This window comes from Meriones unguiculatus, chromosome 3 (genome assembly GCF_030254825.1).
Source record: "Meriones unguiculatus strain TT.TT164.6M chromosome 3, Bangor_MerUng_6.1, whole genome shotgun sequence".
In the NCBI taxonomy this organism is placed as follows: domain Eukaryota; kingdom Metazoa; phylum Chordata; class Mammalia; order Rodentia; family Muridae; genus Meriones; species Meriones unguiculatus.
The window spans coordinates 125,357,498-125,372,440 of NC_083351.1; the positions used below are offsets into that span (position 1 = coordinate 125,357,498).

Consider the following 14,943-nt stretch of genomic DNA (forward strand, 5'->3'; position numbering starts at 1 on the left):
GGATGAAGCATGAAATTAGAAAAGGTAGTGTTGCTGTCACAAGTAGTAACATGTTCAGTAAATGTAGCTGCTGTTATTATTATCATTGTAATTTTTGTTATTATTGCCACCACCAGTATAACAAATTATGGTTATTACTGAATTACAAGGAAGCCTTCATCTGGCCTAACAGTGATCTAGTAAGCAGAAGGCTTTTCCTTAAGGATTACATTTTTTTAAAAATCTATAAATCTGCTACTTTGGAGCCAAATATAGTTTGCCATCTCCTTTTGTGGATGCTGTTTGTGTGTTTCTGTTTTTTGATACACATTTATGTCTATTTGTTCATGTACTGTCCATGCTACTCAGCAGAAGTAAATGGTTGTGACAGGATCTGTAAAGTTCTCAGTCTAAAATAGTTAATATTTGGTCCTTTCCAGAAAAGTCTGCTAATCCTTGTTTCCCTCTTAAGGACCAGGGAATATTAGTTTAATTCATACTGGTAAATGTTATCTGGAAAAAAAAATAGTCCTATAGTCAAACTTTGGGGAATGTTAAAGAGGTTGATTTATTCCGGGACAATTACTTAAAAGACTCTGGTTTTAATATACTGATGTGTATTGTGAATCTTCAAGACAAGGCCATGGTATGCAAATAAACTCGAGTTTCCCAGGCTTACTTGGCTGTAGCCCTCTGATATGATGATATTACACAAAGCATTCTCTGGGAAACCCTCCTCTTGTGCTGTCTCTGGAAGGACTTTCTTAAATCATTCCCCTCAGTGATTTAGGTGATATCCTTATTTAGAGACCTACAGAGTGGATTCTGGAATTCTATATTGGTTACTTAATTTTTTTTCTACCCCAAATTGCATTTGCTTAAAATCAGGACAGTTAAACATGCCAGATATTTAAATAATCTAATCAGACATTATCCCCAACTTAAATGACTCTATATGATGTCTCAAGATTATAAGCCAGAGTTTCAAAGTCCACAAAAAGACAAGCTGTTTCACTTCATGCTTTCTTGAATATTTAAAAGTACAAATCTTTTGTGGGGCTTGTCCCCCCCCCCAACCGCATTTCTAAAACATAAATCTAGAGTACCTAACTGGTACACCAGCTGATCTCAGCTAGGGTTTATAAGAGGGGAGATTAATGTGAAGGTAACTTTTGCCCTAGCCATAAGGGGTTTGTTTTATAGACTAAAGTAAACACCTTGAATTTCAAGTTGCAAGCACACAGGGAGCCAAAAGATTCCAGAGCACTGGCGTCATATTCTGCCTGTGACTCACATATCTCAGTGGCTGAGCTTTCTCCCGTAGCTGCGGTTTCCAGCTGGCCACCAGATAGAGCCCTAGGTAGTCATACACTGCAGTCACCTGGTCTGAGATGACCGAACAGGCATAGAATTGCAACATAGTCTGGTTGTGAAGGAAGGCTGGACCGTCCCTTTGCCAAACACAGATGAAAAACAAATGCTAGATCATAGCTGTTTTCTGTGGGGTCACATTGGTTATAGCAGTGAACCTGGAATAAGAATCAGAACCCCACTGGTAAGGGCAGTCCTATTCATAAATGCATTCTTTTTCTCTATCGTGTATGAGTTCTTCATCAGTGGCTCAAGGTTAGTACTTAGGCATTTTATAGCACACCATACCTGATGCAATGATGGACTAATAACTGTAATAAAAGAAGAGTGGTCATACATGTTTTCTTCTTTTTAACTGGTTCATCTTTTCAAGAAAAATCTCATGTCTCCTTTCCTGAATGTACAAAGGATTTTCAGTAAATGTTATTGCATTGTAATTGTGGATCCTAAATTTTTCATTATGGGGAATGATAAATGGACTGTTAAGTCTTGTGTGTGTGTGTGTGTGTGTGTGTGTGTTATGTACATAAATGTGTGCATTTGTGCATGCCTTGAGGCCAGAGGAGGGCATCCAGTAAACTTCAGGGGTCCTCCTGTCTCTGCCTCCTCTGTCGTTGGTTACAATTATTTGATGGACAGTACTTGGCATTTATCTGGGTGTTGGAATCCAAAGTTCTGTCCCCATGCTTTAACACCAAACACTTTGAACCCCTGTGTCATCTCTGCTGTCTTTTATCTTTAAATTATTTCTTTAAAAGAAATGAAAGAAAAAGAAAGTCATTAATGGGAAGAGGGAAGGTCTCCATTTTTCATTCTCTACTTGATTGGATTAAGAAATCAATTAGGCAGGCACATTTCTTTGGGGTATGTCTCAGAGGGAGGGCCTTTCCATGTAGGAGTAACTGCGAGACAGAGAGTGAATGTGAGCACAAGGCTGAGAGAAATGGTTAAAAGGGTAGAGTCAGCTGAGCACCATCACTGCTTGTATTCTAACCCTCCCAGATTGTATCACTGCTTGTATTCTAACCCTCCCAGATCGGTTAGCAAGTGCTTGGTACCACATCTGTGAGGTACCCCTGCTGCAGTGGGCTTCCCTTGCGATGCCGGGCTGTCATCTCAAGGCAAGAGTCAAGTTAGATTCTTTCTTGCCTAAGTTGCTTCTTGTTAGACATTTGGTCACAGCAATAGGAAACTAAAACAGAAGGGGAATTAGATAGGAAAAGCATCATGGTACTGAACATAGTGTTATCTTTATTTGAGGAACTCAGAGACTCGGACAACTGTCAAGTTACTATGGAGAATATTGTTTCCATGCTCAAAAGTTCAATAATCAGATTTTTTTTTTTTTGTTCTATGAGTGTAAGCACCACGGAGTGTGATAACATACTGTATTCTAAGAATCTCATTGGGGTTCCCAGAATTCATGTGTATGCTTGGGAAAGAAACAATTGGGCCCTGACCCAGTTGAAAGAGAAGGTCAGAAATATGGGGCAGGGTTTATCTAGTACCATAAAAAAAAAAAAAAAGCACTGTAAGACCAATCCCTGCAAATCTTCAGATACACTCACTCCAGACAGTCTGTTCTCTCACTTTTTAATCATCCATGTTGAATTGTGTCAACTTGAATGTATAAAGGAAATGGCTCTACTTCACTGGAAACAAACTCTAACTTCTAGAGACAATGGTTATCTGAAGCTAACCATGGACAAAAGTAACAGATATTGCTAGAGTGAATTCTTACTCTCATAGGTAGGTACAAAACAGGCAAAAGGAGGGTGTCGCAGTTAAAGTGTGAGACATGGTGAAGGGTAGCTAACTGGAACTGAAGGGAGAAGGGACTGGTTTATCATGAATATTGTCTGGTTTATCATGAATATTGAACCCTGATAAACTTATGCGGCATCATACAATACTTCTTGCCTGGGCCGGCAGGGCTGGTTTCTGCTGGGTTGTGTAGCTGACTGTAGTAACCTGTAGCTAACTGGAGGTTAAATCAGAGCTAAATGATTTGGGATAGCTCACTATTCTTGACCCCTTACCTACATGTCCCATGATGGTAAGCAGTGGTTCTCAACCTTCTAATGCTGCAACCTTTTAGTACTTCATAGCTTCATGTTGTGGTGACTCCCAACCATAAAATTATTTTTGTTGCTACTTCGTAACTGTAATTTTGCTACTGTTTGAATCATAACCTAAATATCTGATATGCACGATGCTTGATGTGCAGGCCCTGAGAAAGGGTCATTTAACCACTGTGTTCAGGGGAGAGCTGAGCATGTCCCTGATCACCTAGGAAAGTAACACATGTTTATTTCCCATTGACTGGGTGCCAAAGGCAGTAAGGCGGGACATGTATGTCTCTGTGACCTCTTGTCTTGTTTCCTAATGCCTGTGTGCGTGAGGGCTCCCTGGAAAGCAGATGCCAGGGAAGGGTTAAACAGTTAAGAAATCTATTGCAAGATTAGAGTCTCACAACAGCGTAATGCAGCCATGACCATTCAGGCCTTTACAGCCATTGAAGCAGGACAGTCTCCCCAAGCATGGTTGGCTACCATAAAAAGCTGAAATGATACGCTCAGGATGCGAGGCTAAGCACTGCACTCAGGGTCAGCCACTTTGGACCCAGAGAAGAGCATGTCTGATTGCATGCGGGTTGATGCCCCAGGTCCCGCCTCTGAGAAAAAGGTATCGGACGGGTCTGATGCTCTTTGGGTGGATGACACCTAAATGAACATCGGTACAAAGTCCCAATTTATTTCTAATATCAGAGATCAGACCTCTACTCTTGCCTGATGCATCTAAAACAAAAAGGGGGAACTGTAGAGAGCTGCGGAATGCTATGCCTTAAAGATGGAGCTGGTTTCCGCCTTCCACCTTCCCGATGGTGAATGCTCTCTGTCACGAACAACTCCACATTTGGCTAAGGCTGAGGATCTGGCTTGCTTCCATGTATGTGGACCTATCTGCATTGCCCATGCGGCACGCTGGGGTTGGCTACCCAGAGGCTATTTAAGCTGTGGGCTGGCTTTCCCCAGGGTCCGAGGATTGTTCAAGGTTCCTGAATAAACTGCATTGAAAAAAAAAAAAAGAAATCTATTGCCAAAATGCCAATGGAGGACAAGTGGGAAGGGAGCCAAATGAGACAGATAGTCTGACTCTTACTCTCAGAATCTACATGTAGGTGGCGTAATTGCATCTCATCATCTTTTTGAGACATAGCACTCACTTAAGCTTGAACTTGTTTTAATATTCAATCAGGATCCCACTCTACTAGCCTGGAATTCACTACTCAGGCTGGCCTTGAGATCATGGTGATTCTCCTGTCTTAGCCTCCCAAATACGGAGGATACAGATAAGTCATCATGTCTGCCTGAGAGCTGTCACACAGACCAAGAAACAGACACTGATCTCTAGAAGCTACTGGATGGAAACTCACTCATCATTGATGCCACAATGATTGAGAGTTCAGAAATTATATGTTTAAGACTCTGTCAAAGACATTGTAGATATAGTACTCAGTATATGCTAAACATTATGCAAGCGTTACTGTTGTCACCATTGCTACCATCACCACCATCCACAACAAAAAGCGCATTAGCTAGTCCAAGGGCCACAGCTGTGTGCACCATGTCTGCATATATTAAGAATAAAATGAGCATTTTATATTGAGTAATATGTTCATTTGATTTTTAACATTGTCTCTCAGATAAATGTGGGGAACGATCCTAATAGCTTCAAAGGCATAATACAAAAATAGTTGTGATTTTATATTACTTGGGCCTTGCTGAAAAAAAAATGCTTCCTCTTAGGACTTATCTCTTCTTTGTTAAAGCAGTAAAATTTGTTAAAGCCTTCTAGTTTATTTAAAGGAACAAAACTATAATTGGGTGAAATTAGTACTTCACCTAAGCAGTATATAACTTTCTGAATGATAAAATGAAATATTCTTTGCACAAAGTTAGTCTTATCTGGATATAAAAGAGATGGTACTGCTTTGCTTGTGTCTCCTCGCAGGTCCATCCTAAATTCCACTATAAACAGGCTCACGCTCCCGGCACAGACACTTCTTGTGTAGCTTTCTCCTATGATGGTAATGTCCTTGCCTCTCGTGGAGGTAGGTAAACAGCACTTTTTTATTGTGTTTCTATACTTAAGAAGACAATTTTAAACTCTTAACAAATGTCATACTTCATGTGCCAGAGCTTACTAAAGTTAGCTGTGCTTTTATTAATGGACCTTTGCTAATGTGATTGTTTTATTATTATTAAAATGTGCTTTCAACTTGGCGACACTGTATCAAAAGTTACTAATTGGAATTGCAAGAAGGTTCAGCAATGAAGGTGCTTGCTGCCAAGCCTAGTGACCTAAGATCGTTCAGTTCCTAGAACTCACATGGCGGAAGGAGAAAACAACTCCACAGAGTTGTCCTTTGACTTCCACACACAAGCTTTAGCATGTGCTTGTATATACATGCAATATACAAATACATATACATATGTAAATAAAAATGTAAGATATTACCAACCAAAACTTCTAATTTTTTTCTTTAGATTTTTATTTTAGCATCAAATGTTATAGGAATTTGGTCTTCATGGATGGCTTTTGCTTCTGACTTTGGAATTTTGTAAATGATCACCTACATTCTTTTATTTTCTGTGTATACGTGCTAGTCAAGCACTCTACCACTGAGCCAACTCTATAAACTTCGGTCTTTACAAGTATCTCAGGTGTGAACACAATAGGCTCGCCTCAAACTTTTGATTGCTCTGTCCTCCAGATGCTGGTTGCTATACCAATGTATATCAACATGCCCAGCTGTATTCCTTTATTTGTTCTCTCCTACTTTATCATCCCATGCCTGGTATCTAATCCTGTGTTGGTTGACCGTTGGTGTGCAGCACTCTTCTGAGCTCAAACGCCAACACAGTTTAGTTTTGCAGGCAGAGGTTCTTTTTATTTTATATGATTGTATTAGAAGCATATATATACTCATATGGTTTTCGTGCTTGTTGTTCCTGGTTTGTTTGCTGCATCCATCTCACATGGATAAGACAGTGTGTTAATAGAGCCCTAAGGGCTGAGGCCAGTCTTAGACTGTGGGTGCTGGGAACAAAGGATAGCAAAGACATTACCTGATGTCTTAATATGAGCTTGGCTCTTGTTCTGGTCAGGAGATTGTGAGTAGCTCCATGGAAATATAAAAACAGTATTCTTAAAAGAATATCCATCACTCTTTAAGTAGCTTGGAAATATAGTACTTTCCCAGCAAAATGAAGAATAATAGCCACAGGTAGAATTTCTCTAGGGGGCGAGGAATAACATGGCCTTCATCATTAGTGTTGATGGAGCATACTACACACATTCTAATGGGAAAATCAATCTGTTGTGAACTGAACTATTTTCAGTCCTTATGGTCTTAATTTTCAGTCCTTAATTTTCTGAAATTAAGGCCTCCCAAGAAAGCAGGTTATACTCAGCATACCGCAGGGAGCGACCATCTGCTCTAATATGAAGCTTCAGTGTAGGTTCTCCAGGGCTGCCGGCAGATGTTTATCAATCTGGAAAGTAATTGCTAGGAGGATAACTTACTATCATATAATTTTGTACTATTTTTGCAACTGTTACTGCCTTTTCAAATTCCCTAAACAATTACAAAATGGAAAAATGCTTAGATTCACTTGGTTTCCCCTTCTTCCTCTCCCCATATCCATTTTTCTTTACTTCTTCCCAACCTTTCTTCTTTATAGTTATATATGTTTAGCAAACTTTAAGCTGGCATGAGTTCTTCTGTGCAAAATTCACTTGTCTTTCCCCCCTCCTTCATTCCTCAATTAGGTGATGACACATTAAAATTATGGGATGTCCGACAATTTAATAAGCCATTATTTTCAGCCTCAGACCTTCCCACCTTGTTTCCAATGTAAGTTGTTTTAACTTTAAAAAAATTTTTTTTTAAATGTATGTGTGAATGTTTGCCTGTATTTATGCCTGTGTACCACATGTGTACTGGTACCTGAGGAGGCCAGAAGAAGGCATTAGATCCCCTGTGACTGGAGTTAGAGATGGTTGTGAGCCACCATCGAGTCTGAGAATTAAACTTGCGTCCTCTAAAAGAGCAGCGATGCTTTTAAACACTAAGCCATCTCTCCAGCCCCACAAGTAGCATGTTTTGTTATTTGGGTAACATAGGAGAATGGAAAAGAAATTTCTTTAATGTTAATTTGCATCAAGTGTTTTAAATCTCCTAGAAAAGGGACTTGAGAAGTATATATATATATATTTAATTTTGCACATTTGTTTTAGATCAGTGATGTCTATTTGTTAATGATTTTATGTATGTATTTGTTATGTATACACAGAAGTTTTTTTGTTTTGTTTTGTTTTGTTATTCATACTGTCTTGTCTGGAATGGCCAAACACTGTTATCTGCAGTCTACTAAGTCTGGCAACTTAAGCTTTCAAAGATTATTCTGAAGCATCTGAGGTGGGATTTAACCTCTCAGTCCTATAATTGGTGCCTAGGAAACGGTTTCTATTTTGGAAGAAGTGAAACTTTACATCTGTGTTAAATAATGACCAACAGGGAGAATATAAAGGTAATAGGAATATCAAGTGAGAGAAACTATGTGGAGTGGGGCAGCAGCTCTAACACAGCCACACCTGTGGTGTTACCTGTTCATAACAAATGCACCAACTAACAGCGATTTAGAATGTATAAAAGAGGTTTTTGAGCTATTACACCTGCTCCAACAATGGCTACTACAGAACTTCTTTGAATAGTATATAGATTATTCACAATGAAGAGACCATGGCTCTGATACTGAAACTGTGGAGTCAAAGGCAACAGCTTGTTTCCAGCAGTTTTCTTCTGTCACAGCGCTTGACTTGATGTGACTAGAATTTGGAGGTGACGTGGGCAATACAAGTACTTGTGAAAAGTGCTTAACTTTTATCTTAGCTCTATCAGAGATGTAACAAATGTTTCCCACACCCTTTTTACATTAAATCGTCATAATGTGGAAATTAATGTCAAAGATTCTGCAGTCAGACTTCCTGCCATTAAGTCCCAGAAGTGTCACATTCTGTGTGACACTGGAAAAGGCTTGTTTAACCTCTCTGTCTTAGCTCCCTTATTAGCACAATAAGGAGAACATCTATCTCATAACAGTACTGTGATGATTAAGCAAATTATTTAAAATGCCTCGTGTAAGACCTTTTAATCTTTAGCTCTTTTATGGGGATGTTTGTGCTTTTAATTCATTCACTATTGATGCACTGTTGTTTTGGAGCCATGAGTTTATACCTATCAATTCTTTTGTGTGTAGGACCGACTGCTGTTTCAGTCCTGATGACAAACTCATAGTCACCGGTACCTCTGTTCAAAGGGGATGTGGCAATGGCAAACTTGTCTTCTTTGAGCGCAGGACTTTCCAAAGGGTGTATGAAATCGACATCACAGATGCGGTACGTATCTTCTTTTTCTTCCTCATCTTGAGAATGAAGTGAAGTTTGCATTCGTAGTTTTTATATTTGGTTATTATATTTGGTTTTGTTCTCAATAGGACACAAACTTTGGCCTGTACAGTATAGTGGTAGTTTCTTTTTTTTTTTTTTTTTTCTGATTTTTTGGGACATTACAGATTTGCTGATCTATAATTGGCTGATCCCTTCCCCCAACCCAACAGTTTCGATAGGCTCAGATCTTAGTCAAGAGATCAGCTGTGCCAGCTTTGTTTTTCTCCTGTAACCAACTAAGGAAGGATGAGACTGGTGGTCATGCAGTACAGAGAGGAGTGCCCGACAGCGTGTGTTCCTGAGCAGCTGTGAAAGGTTGTGCCCTCAGATACAAGGGAGGTTATCATGGTTTCCTAAATCTTTAAAACTTTGAGAGGATCCTGCATGTGAAGGCCGGAGCAGTAAGGGAAGGCTTACCATCCATTGGACTTAATAGCTTTTAGTATTTGGAAGTTTAAAACATTTATATTTAACTCTGATATACTTTTTAAAAAGACCCAGAAGCTCTAGTATTACCATTCATTCATTTGTTCATTCATTTACTAATGTGTATCCTGAGACTGGAGCCATGTGAAATGTAATAGTGATAAAGGTTCCAAAAAGAAAATTTGAGTTTTTCAAAGTTATATTTTATTATTTAGATGGCAAAGCAACTCATTGTAATTTTCTGAGTGTGAAACAGGGCAGTTAATGTCTGTGTCACTTTTCTTTGCCTCAAATCCTTAGTAATAGCTCGTCTCACAGTGCTCTTCTGTCGCTTCTCCAGTTGTTTCAGTGCTTTGTAAACAGTTGAGACATTTTATACACTTAAGTGATTCAGACAGTCGAACAACTGTGTTTAAATCACCAGCACAAAGCTCTTGTCTCTAATGTCTAGTGTTACCAGAGAGTCGTAATGTGTAGGTCTCAAGTTTGAAGCCGTGCTAGCCTTTGAAAAGCACAAGTGTAAAGTAGCAAAAGGACAGATTCTGGATGTGCACTCTGGTTTTGTGGACTCTAATATCAGGGCATAATTTGAAACTCATTTTTTACAGTTTTAGGGGTGCATCTGAGAGCCAGTCAAAGAAAAATAACTGATTCTATCAACTTTAATTGCAAAAAAGTTAATTTTCAGTACTCAATGTATGAAATTCTAAAAAAAAAAAGGTAATATCATTATATTTGGTTATTTCTGAAGTAAGCTTTACCTTTAAATGACATTGCATTTTCAGTATTAATCTTGGTGTGATGTTTTTAAATTATAAGTTGAAATATAAACAAGTTAAGGAAATGTGGGCAGGATTGCACGTTAGATGGTTGGGCTTCAGTTGCTCGTTGGAAGAACATACTCTCACAGTGTCCCCTCTGCTGCCTTGTCTCCCTGTGGCGCTCTTGTCACCTCGCGTTCCAAACTCGTTGGTTCTTCCTGTCTTTGACCAGGTCATAAATCACATGGGGATAGAGACATTGTTTTCTTCACCGTGGAATCCTCAGGCTCCAGTGCTTATATGACTTTAGAAAAGTACCATAATGCATAGTGAAAAACAAAGTTACTACCTTTGAAGGGAGAAACAGGACAAAAGCATGTTAGGGAGATTGAATTGAACAAGAATACCACCATAAATAAGTGATTTCATTTTGTGGCTATTTTTTTAAAACAAGGAGTGACACATTCACACCTGAATAAAAGAGTTGTTTACTCTGATTGAAATGAAAGGGTTAGATTTATGATTGAGCATTTGTATATGCCACGAGGTTTTTTCATAATTTACTTAATTTTATTTTATCTGCACTGGTGTCAGATCTTCTGGAACTGGAGTTACAGACAGTTGTGAGCCACTGTGTGGTGCTGGTAATTGAATCCCAGTTTTTTGGAAGATTCTCTGAGATAATTATCTTAGAGCTGTGGGTGTAGCTCAGCTAGTAGCGTGTCGGTACAGATCCATGAATCCTTGAATGTGGTACCTACAACTGAATGGTATAAATTGGATATGGTGGTGTATGCCTGTGATCTCAGCACTCAGTTTTGTAGTAAAGGCAGAGAGATCAAGAGTTTAAGGACATCCTTAACTCCACATGGAGTTTAAGGCCTGTCTGGGCTACATGAAAACCCTGCTGCCAAAACAAATTTATCTACTTACCTAAATCTGTTCTTTTTTTTTTTTTTTTTTTTTTTTTTTAGGAAAGACAGGGAGCACGGTTGTTGATATAAAAATTTAAGGTTTTTTTTTTCTTCATATTTGGGGTATAGGTTCTTACTACTGATGAGCAAATGAAATAAGCACATAAGAACATGCACTTTTAGGAGAATCATTTGTAACTTATAGTTGAAATGTCAGTTACTGATGGATTTGATAGCCAAAGACATAGAAGATTGAGAAGATTACCCTAAAGTAATAGCTTATAAGAGGACTGAGCAAACCAAGAGACACTAACAAAGGAAAAGGTCCATTAAGTAAAGTATATGTTATGATGAGTCATCTTGGAAAAGCTAAGACACAGTTTTTCAGATCTGTTTGAATAGACAGATGGAGAAAGACATTGAGACAGGGCAAAACCACACAGCTTGGCCTTTTTAAATCATTGATTGAGTGGCAGTGGTGGTGGTGAGGGGGTTGTTGTTAACATCAAGCAGCCTAGTTGTCTGTTTATATAGTAGAATGTTAGGCTAAAGGGGCCTTAAACTGCCCTTTTGACCTGTTGCTTCAAGTTTTGCCTTCTTGGAATGTAAGAAAATAAACACACCCCTTGGAAAAGATAAAGAATGGACACTTTGCTAGAAAAGCCAAATGGGGGTGGGGAGACCACTTCTTTTATTGTATGTTGTTTTTGTCATTAAAAACCCCAACAGTCACTATTCCTTTAGTAATTCCACGATTCAGTATGAGGAGCTTCTTGTTAAGTTTGGCTTTGCATAAACATCTGATGTTCTTAGCGCTAAGTGTTGGTACCAGAAGCGAGTGCACTGGCAGTGACTTGTTACATCCACCCTAGATGTGTGAAGCATAACTGGCTTCCCTTCTAGCATCCTCTCCTAAAACAGAAAAAACTCTTTAGTTACAGTCTGGGACAGGAAGTTCAACATAAAATGTGGACCCAAATATTTACAACCAAGAGCTGTTGATCTGTGCAGTTAAAATCTTATGGACTAAAGTACGGTCTATAATCTTTGTCCAAAAGTAGCCTTTTAAAATATAGCAGGTGCAGGCCAGATAGATGGCTCAGTGGGTAAGAACACTTGTTATACAACCTGGTGGCCTGTGTTTAATTCCTGGAGCTCACGTAAAGGTGGAAGGAGAGATGGAATTCACAGGTTGTTATGTGACCTCTGAGAGCACTTCAGCCTGCGTACATATCCACACCTATAATGATAAAATGTAGTAAGTGTGTTTTGTGTGAAGATTTTTTTAAGTCTTATTTTACCTCTACTCTCTGCATTGTCACAGTTTGAATATTTTTCTTTCTGTATTTAGTGTAGACTCACGATAGAGTGTCTTAGCTCCTTCAGTAGGAGGTAGCGGATGTTTAGCTTTTACTGCTTTCATTACTAAGCAGTGTTGGCACACATTTTACAATGCAGTTAATTTTGGATGCTTCCTTTTGTAGTTCAATTGTGTGTTCTCCCCCACTCTTTATCCCCATATGCAGCAGATACACACACAAAACTCACTTCCTGTTTAATTCTTTTTGACATTACTGGTATTCTTGGCTTATTCCTAAGAAGTATTCCAGAATATAACTTAGAACTTGAATCTGTTGTTACTTGTTTTTGATAGAGGCCCTCCTGTGTTAGCCCAGTCTCGGTTGGTACTTGCCATGCAGTCTAGGGGAAGGCCTTGAACTCTGAATCCTCCTTCCTCAGCTTCCTGGGTGCTAGGACCACAGGCATATGTTGCAAGTATTTTATGAGTGTGTTTGTTTCTTGCTGAAGAGCAGCTTCAACGTCAATAGGGGTAAACTGAGTTGTGGCATGGATCCAGAGGCTGGCTGGTGACCCAGCAGACTTTTTCTGAGGGCAACTTTTTAGGGGTAAAAAGGAAAATGGTGAAAAGGTAAAACACAGATTTACAGCTGACTCTTACTTAAAAGAACCACACTTTTGTTTTGGAAAGAAAAGAAAAGAAAAACAACTCACAGCATCTAGAACCACCAATGTAGCACATGACCTCCTAGGTGAGAGAAGGCATTTACTGGATATTTAAGTAGATAGATAGATATAACCTATCTAGTCAGTATAATGTTGCTTATTTGTGATTCCAGGGCTGATCACTTGGCATTAGATAATGAATTCGAGGGTTCTTCCCAGGGGAAGGTTATTTTTCCTGCTATCAGCATTTCTTAGTTGCCAGTAGATTTTTGACTAAGGTTAGGGTACCATGAAATTTCCCTTATGTTATCTTGCCATGCTGATCTTTGTTGTTCCATAGGCTAGGTAGGATTGTTGTTTGTTTTTCTCTCTTAGAAACTTGTACAGCACCCTCAGGTTCCCTGAAAGCGCATCCTCAGGGAGAAGCTTTCAGTCAGTCCTACCTCTGGGTCCTGTGTCCAAAGTGCATGGTGTCTTCAGCAGAACTTTCCACTTCTGGGCAGCAAACAAGGGCAATACCAACCTTCTGTAATGTTTTGGGGAGTCTCTTAGAAAACACTAATCAATAGCTCATTAGGGAGCTTCTCATGGCTGGTGTTAGGGGTTTGGTTAGGAAATCTATGACTCTTAGGTGGAGCATTGTCAGCCCAGATGGGAAAATTTCATTTAAACTATATATGTACTCATGAGATTTATGTAATTTCTGGTAGATAGATAATATGATTTTTATATTTTCTGACAATGCTGTGTTTTATCCTCCTTTATTTCTTCCCTGATTAAAGCCTCCCCCATTTTTTGACTTCCTTCTCCAAAGTACTTTGATCCTGTTCTTTCCCTCTCTATTATATCTCCCCTTCCTGCCTCGATCTTTTTTTTTTTTTTTTAACTGTCCTGGTTTCTGCAATTACTCCAGATTATATACTTATAACTGAAGATTTGGAGTTAGGAGTCAAAGATGAGAGAGTGCATCTGACATTTATCCTTCTGGGACTGAGTTATCTCACTCATTATGATCTTTTCTAGTTCCATTTTCTTGCTGATTTCATTTTTAGCAGCTGAGTATTATTTCATAGTGCATATACACAAACATACATACCACCTTTTCATTTATCCATTCCTCAATTGACAGTCATTTAGGATGTTTCTCCTTCCTAGGTATTGTTTTTTTAAACTTTGTTTCTTCTAGCAGCTTTTGTGTTTCAGGTTTCACATTTAAGTCTTTGATCCATGTGGAGTTAATTTTCATGTAAAGTGATATTTAATTTTATTCCTCTGCATGTAGACATTCAGTGTTCCTAGCACCATTTGTTGAAGATTCTGCCTTTTCCCCAACATGTTTTTGCCACTTTTGTCAAGAAAAGGCTGTAGTTCTGTGTACTCATATTTGAGTCTTGTATTTTGTGTCATTTTTGTGCTAGTGTCATCTGTGTGTGTGTGTGTGTGTGTGTGTGTGTGTTTTATGGTTTTTTGAGACAGGGTTTCTCTATATACCCTTGGCTGTCCTGGACTCACTTTGTAGACCAGGTTGGCCTCAAACTCACAGAGATCTGCCTGCCCTGCCTTACCCCTCCATCCCCACAAATCCCCAAAGTAAGGATTGCTTTGACTGTCTAAGGGTTTTTTGTGGTTCCATATGAATTTGGGAATTATTTCTTTTTTGTGAAGAATGAGATGGGAATTTTCACTGGGATTGTATTGACTCCATATATAGTTTTTGGTTAAATGCTCATTTTCACCGTATTCTACCAATCCACGAGCACAGGATGTCTTTCCATTGTCTAGTGTCCTTCCCTATGCTTTTTTTTTTTCTCTAGAGACTTAAAGTTTTCATATAGGAATCTTTCATCTCTTTGGTAGGGTTTATTTCTGCCACCCCCAACTCCCTACCAATCCCCTTTGGGGTTGTTTTGAATAGGAAGGTGTCCATGATCTCCTTCTCTGTGTGTTTGTGGTAGATGTATTCAGTTTTGTAAGTCAATTCTGTACCCTCCACTTTCCTGAGATTAATGATA

At 39.0% G+C, this 14,943-nt stretch overlaps 1 protein-coding gene across 2 annotated transcripts in view; it reads left to right on the top strand.

Moving 5' to 3' along the window:
• The window catches only part of Wdr70 (WD repeat domain 70), a 218,935-nt gene that overhangs the window by 166,644 nt on the left and 37,348 nt on the right, over nucleotides 1-14,943 (top strand). For both annotated transcript variants that reach the window (XM_060380497.1, XM_060380498.1), the window contains 3 exons: nucleotides 5,365-5,464; nucleotides 7,186-7,270; nucleotides 8,676-8,814. In XM_060380497.1, coding sequence (XP_060236480.1) covers nucleotides 5,365-5,464; nucleotides 7,186-7,270; nucleotides 8,676-8,814 — 324 coding nt within the window. The remainder of the gene's footprint in view (nucleotides 1-5,364; nucleotides 5,465-7,185; nucleotides 7,271-8,675; nucleotides 8,815-14,943) is intronic.